Here is a 6,598-nt window from a genome sequence, read left to right as displayed (position 1 = left end):
AAAAAAAAAAAAAGAGACAACACTGCTGGCCAAGAAGGACAGCTGAGGCCAGGGCCTAGGCTCAACTCAACTCCTAGGGCCAGCAAGCCTTGAATACAGGTATTATTTACTACCCCAGGGTAAACATTGTCTTCTGTGATGCACTAAGCCCAGTTAGGGAACGCCTGCTTTGTACCCACCAAGAGATGACAGCAGATTAGTTGGAGGAGAGGGCAGTAAACCAAGCACAGCTCTGGTGGTTCCTTTTGGTTTTGTTCCAACTCAGCCATGAGGCATAAAGAAATGGTGTGAGGAGCATTGTTTCTGCTAGCCAGGTGGTGGCCTTCTCTGGTCATCAGCTCTGTTGGGCTAAAGCTTGCCCTTAGTCCATGCTCTCCATGATGACAAACAAGACTGCCTCCCCTTTGAAGAACCACACCTAAGCAGGTGAACCATTTGGATATTTCAGCTGGGCTGATCCATGTTCCCTGCAAGGACAGGAAACACTGTGATACACAGGAAGATAGTACATGGCAGAGAACACCTTCTACCTTGTCTCCCATTGACAGGCTTTTTACTAGCTTATCATTCTGCTGCTATTTTGTGGAACTTTGTTTTGCCTGAACAGAGGAGGTGCTGCAGAGGCACAGCAAACCCCTGGTGGCTTGCGGTTGAAGTCCTGTTAAGCCACAACATTCAGAAGACAGTTCATACCCCCAGCTTGTAGGTCATATACAGCATGGCCTGGCCTTCAGAGGAAATCAGTGGGAAACAACACTTGTTGGTTACAGGGCCCAAAACATTTACTTTCAAAGGGGACTGGCTGAATGTGAAAGTGAACTCTCATAATTTCTAGAGACCCCTGCAAGCAGAAGAGAACTTTTGCTATTTGAGTTTGCTGTTCTGCTGAACAGAAAAAAAACTGTCAGCATACATTACCTCTTTGCTTGGGGGCTCTGCCAATATAGCTACATCAGCACATCACTAGCAGGAGGGGCTCCATAGCAGTGCAGATAAGGCCCTGGAGAGTGCAGCTCCCTTTTGAATTCAGTGAAAGATACATACAAAGATGAAAGAAAGTTAAAACAGTACTTTGCACTCAGCAGCAAACTTTCTAGATGCATAAACCCAAATCATAGCTTTAGGCCTCCCCACTCCCTCCCCTATACTTATATGGGAACTGCCTCCCCAGAGCTATATTCTACAAAATGGCAGCATCCTAAATGACTGAACTATTTTGTTCACTGTGGGTGCATCTACACATGAAATTAAGTCAGTGTAGTAAACTCTGGTGTAGTCCATGCTGGAGTTTATTGCTCCCAGATGCAGTGTTTACATGCGTGTCTGGGACTGCAGCACCTTGAGCTGCGGTGGTGCAGCCCCGGCTGACAGGGGGCCCTGAAAGTCAGCCTGCCAGCCTGAGGCTGCTCCAGCCTGGCTCAATGTGCTGCAGAGGAGCTGTCTGGGAGATGAGAATACTAGCTAGCAGGCAGCCCCACTGTAGCACCCTTGTGCCCAGCTGGCTCTGGTCAAGGTCTACATGTGTTGCAGTGGTGCAAATAACTCCACTGGAGGATAGTACTTGTGTTGGGCACTACTATCCTACAGCAAAGTTAATAAATTTCTTCTGACCTAATAGCACTGCATGTGTAGATGCTGATGCTTTACTGTGGAGCTAATTAGTCAGCTCCACAATAAGTGTCTCATGTAGATGCACCCTGTTATTAGTACTTTAGCAGCTTCTTGGGCTGTTTCAAGTTCTTGGTGATCAGATGCCATGCTTAAGAGTTCAACTGTACCTTACAGATTTCCTTTATTACAGTCTTACCCTCTGAAAAGGAAGCTACAGGTGACCAGCACATCAAGCAGAAGGAACTTTAGCAACAAAACTCTGATGGCCAGGAGAAGTAGAGTGTAGGACTGGAAATGCAGAGCTGAAACAGAGATCACTATATTAGCAGGCCTTGGGGTACCACATCAAGAAATTAATAATGGACCTCAAGGGTTGTGGACAGAATCTAATACAGTGTCAGTAGGAATCTGGCGCACATGGCTAAGATAGGTCCTGGAGCTATAGACAACAACATGGGCATATAACAACATGGGCATTCCCTTGGTCTGGTCAGGACAAGGATGCAAGCAGGCTGCATCCACATGCTTCCTGCTCCAAATGGAAAGCTATCACAGGATAGGCTGGGTTCAGACAGACACTGCAAATAAGAGGCACAAGCCAGGGTAGTTTTGCATTTTACAGACTAACTACAGAGATGAATAGCATAAGCTTTTCATAAGCAGAGGACTTACTTCATTGGATGGTGATGAAAATATTAAAATATGCAAAAACACAAATATGCCCAGACAACTTTTGGGGTTGAGAGCAATACATGCTTATTACTTACCACCTTGGTCTTCATCTGGACACATCTCTCCCATGCTCTCTTCTACAACACAGAGTTAAAACAATTAGGAGGAGGATTATAGCAACTGCAAGAATACCAGGTACCAGCACAGTTCCTTCCACAAGCGTGCACTTTTATGCTCCTTTAAAATTCCCAAAGCATTCCCTTTTTGGTTGACTTCTTTCTTTATACATTTCTGCTTAAAAATCAAGGTTTCTGGAAAGTTCAACAACATTTCTTGCAACTGAGACAGCTGTGTCTAATATATATTTTCTGTTTTAGAACTAACAGCTGCCCTTCTTTTGTTTGTTTTTCTGAGATAACTGAAACAATTGAACTTTAAAACTCACATTTAACATGGCAATGCCCCATGCAGAGAAATCTCTATTTTGCTGAAATTTAACACAGTAGGAGTTTTTGAAGCAGTAGGATTGACCACAGTTACTAAATTCTTTTAAGTAATTAATTGAAATCTCTTTAACAGCTCACACATGCCAAGAACCTCTAAATCAATTTCACAAGCTCCAAAAGGGACAGAGCTTTTAAAAGCCATGTGTTGACATCCGAGTGCTGGCTGAACGCCCATGCCACCCCAGGCCAGGTCAGACCCAGTGCATTTGCTGGCTAGATTTGGCCCCGGGGCCATAGGCTGACAACACTTCTCTTAAGCCATCCATCAGGCTTCTAACTCCTCTTAGTGTCTTTGAAAACCTCCCTTTTGTGCCAAAACATACAAAGAAACTTACAGAGTGGGCACAATGTCTCAGTTAGTGGTGTGGCTAGAAGCAGGTCATTTAATTAAAGGCTTCCTGATTTTTAACAGGATGTCATAACACTGCTTCTGTGCACTCCCCCTTTACCTTAGTTAGAAACATGCTATATAGAAACATCTCTGAACAAAAAGATTCCACAGTCCATCTCAGCCTAGGGGTCTGATTTCATTCCTCTATATAAAAGTGACCAGTTACAGCTACATACCTACTGTACTAGTCCCAAACAAAACAAATATTAAGCTGTAGTAAAATACTTGATAGCAAAATGTTTAAGGAAAAAAATCCTCTTACAATGCAATCACATTTTCCTTTGTTTTGAGAGGGAAGAGATGTATGGATGTCAAATTAGGCTCATCATGGAAAACTAGCTTCAAATGACTATGGAGAATTACCCTGGAGAGAGCTCTATTAAATGCAACAGTTTTAAGTCCCTATGCTTTCCAGATGCAACACCATTCTCCACATCTCAGCCCTACTGTTGCACAGATACCATAATCCCCTCCAAGCCAAGTGACTTAATACTTCTGTACCATATTTGCCATTACTCAAACTCCTTCTGGGGACCAGCATCCGGCAAAGGGTGGAATCCCTCTACTGAATTAACTGTCAGGGCATCTAGACTTTGATTGCATTTTAATATAGCATGCAGTGCAACCCCAGCTGCTGTTAGATCCTTGCCTTCTGGCCCAATTTGTTCAGGGATATCACCAGCCAGAAGATGTACCTGAGGAGAGGAAGGAGTCACAATCAAAGGGACAACACTTGAGTGTAGGTACTCAGGATTTGCATAGGATTGGAGGGAGGGGTGAGGTCACAGAGATGTGGGCACTGAAGGTGAAAGACAAGGCAGGTGGCTCTGGTGATGTCTGTTCTTTGTTGTGATACATACCAGAGATTGGCAGCAGGATGGCACTCCACACTTGCATGGTTTTGTTCAGCTGCACGTGGCAGGCAAGCGAAGCCCATGACTCCAGCTCTGTGGTGAGGACGGAGAGGTGAGAGACTGTGCTGAAGGTGCCGTCCTCTGCCTGAGAAAACCCATACGTGAAGGAGTCCAAGGCACTCCCATTCTCATTTGAAAACCAGATGGCATCTGCTGTGCCCTCAGGGAGATCGTCCACCATGCACATCACCAGCGTCTTCCTCTCGCCATTCACCACCATGGTGAGGGGGGGTGCCAATGTGGGGGAAGGGCTTGCACTGTTGCCCTCTGGGAGAACAAGCAGCCAGTGAGCAGTACACAAGGCATGTCCCTGTCACAAAGCCTCTATGCTCAGAGCCTGATTGAACAGGAGTGATAAGGCTGGAAGTCACTCCACAACTCTTAAGAAGGATTCCTAACTCTTACCCAGCTGGTGCCTCCGCTGGATATCCACTAATGCCTGAGCAGGGCCTGGGCCCTGCATAACCTATGGCAGCCAAAGGTGGGTGGTCCCATAAACAAATAAGACACTACTAGATGGTTTTGAAAGGAAGATTTTACCCAAAATCTTTGGTGTGCAGCATGATCCCATAACACAAGAACCAGTCATGAGTTATATCAATTGATTCCAACATTGAGGAAACTTGCAGCTCCCCTGGTGTCAGAGATGCCATCGCCTGCTTGCAGTGCCCCTCTGTGGTCTAGGTTGGGCATGGTGATCCCTCTGTGACAATGAATGAGCACGGCTCTGATAGGAGCTGGTGGGACAGGCAGCCTTGTGGCAAGACATCACCCCTGGGCTGCCCAACGCTGCCCGCACCATGACCGCTCTTAGGCAGCACGGTTCAGTGTTGCCAGGTGTATAATGATCATATTTGTGGATGACAACCTGCCTGACATCCAATACCCCAGTTAACCACCCTCCAGCTGACCACTTGCATTCCTTCACACTCCCATCTCTACCTATTGTCTTCCTAACTTCCACTTGCATTTGCCCAGGCTTGCTGGTTGTAAATTAGCTTCTTTTCTACCTTGGAGAACAAATAGCACCAGCAGTCTCCCTGTGCCTGATAGGGGCCCAAAAGCTTGCCAAGAACTTTTTTCCCCCCAACTATTTAGTTGGTCTAATAAAAGATATCACATCTACCCAAAGAACCCTGCCTGCATATTTGTACAGTAATTTTAACCTTTGTACAGAGTGTGATCAATAATAATAGAAGTATGCAAAATGTAAGTTAACTTTTGAGGCAAGTAACTGAGGCAGCATAGGCAAAACCCAAGTCACTCTCAGAGAGCTTCAACTGACTTTCAAGCTATTATCAGCACTTTCTTATGAAGCTTGCCTTGAAATAGAGAAACCTGTCCAATTGGATAACCCCATCCCCACGCGCTCACTGGCAAGTTGCAGCGAGCAGCATGAAGTAAATGAGACGCCCTCTTTGCAGACAGACTTATTTGCATATTTTCCAGTGCACGAACGTTTTTCAGCAAATACAGTAACTTCGATCAGTTCATACTTAAGACCTGGCAACGCTGGTGCTGCAGCAGACGGAACAAGACCCCAGCCGCACCTGAGGGAGCCCTCGCCCTAGAGAAGCACCGCGTCCCCGGCCCCACCCCCCGGCACGGCTGCTCAGTGCGTCCGTGCGCTTGGCTCCGCCGGCGGGCAGAGCTCCCACACTGCCCCCGCCCGCACTCACCGGCCACGAGCTGCAGCGCGGCGGCGGCCAGGAGGTGCCCGAGCAGCCGCATGGTGACCCCGGCCGGGCTGGGGAAGTGGAGGGGGAGGTGGGGGCGGGGACTGGCCCCCTCCGCCCAGTAACGGCCGCGCGCACCTGCAGCCCCAGCTGCGCCCCCCAGTGCTGCTGCCACACCCCCAGGGTAACCCTCCCGCGGCTGCCTGCAGTGGTATCTCCCACTCCCTCCATCCCGCCCCCGCCTGGCGGAAGTGGTAGCGCCCACGCCTGACTGTTGCAATGGTATCGCCGCCCCCTATGCTCGATGCAGTAGTATCTTCAGCCTCCCTCCCCTCCATGCCCAGTGCAACGTTATCTCCCCTCACTTCTCCGCTCCTGTCTCAGTGTAGTGGTATTCCCACCCTCTCTCCCTCCCCTTATGCCCAGCGTGGTGGTATCTCCTGTGCAGTGGTACCTCCCGCTGTCTCTGCACAGGCTGCATGACTGTTGCGCATGCGTACTCGAGGAGGGCCAAGGGCGGCCATGGAATCGGGAGCCCGAAAGTGCGCGGACCCGGGCCCCGCGGCGCTGCCGTTCTCGGAGCTGCTGCGCCTGGTGCGCGCGGGGCGCGACGTTCCCGGCCTGCAGCGGCTCCGTGTGGCCGCCACGCGGGAAACCCCCACTGCCTCCCGCCTGCCGCGCCCGCCCAAGCCCTGGGAGCGGGCAGAAGTGGAGGGAGCCGCGCAGCCTGGCTCCCCGCCGGGCCGGCCCTGAGTGGTAGCGGCCTTCAGCAGGGCTGGGGTCGCGTCAGTCAGACGTCTCCAAAAAAAAAAAAAGGGGGGGGGGCTC

The 6,598-nt window shown here is 49.2% G+C and overlaps 1 protein-coding gene across 2 annotated transcripts; it reads right to left on the bottom strand.

Moving 5' to 3' along the window:
• Positions 1–238: 238 nt before the first annotated feature.
• PTCRA (pre T-cell antigen receptor alpha) lies at positions 239–5,937 on the bottom strand. Of its 2 annotated transcripts, XM_019527533.1 has the most exons (6): positions 5,774–5,936; positions 4,041–4,361; positions 2,379–2,420; positions 1,808–1,913; positions 919–1,017; positions 239–467 (listed from the first exon to the last, which is right to left on the bottom strand). In XM_019527533.1, the coding sequence occupies exons 1-5, from the start codon at positions 5,823–5,825 to the stop codon at positions 948–950; spliced, it is 591 nt and encodes a 196-aa protein (XP_019383078.1). In that variant the 5' UTR covers positions 5,826–5,936; the 3' UTR covers positions 239–467; positions 919–947. The 2 variants fall into 2 exon arrangements, with proteins under 2 accessions (XP_019383078.1, XP_019383079.1); XM_019527534.1 differs by lacking the exon at positions 919–1,017 and having other exon boundaries at positions 5,774–5,937.
• Between the last annotated feature and the right edge of the window lie 661 nt (positions 5,938–6,598).

The sequence above is a fragment of the Gavialis gangeticus genome, unplaced genomic scaffold (genome assembly GCF_001723915.1).
Source record: "Gavialis gangeticus isolate Ggan-Ray unplaced genomic scaffold, GavGan_comp1, whole genome shotgun sequence".
Lineage (NCBI taxonomy): Eukaryota > Metazoa > Chordata > Crocodylia > Gavialidae > Gavialis > Gavialis gangeticus.
The sequence above is the reverse complement of the archived record's forward strand: the minus strand, read 5'-3'. Positions and strand labels throughout refer to the sequence as shown.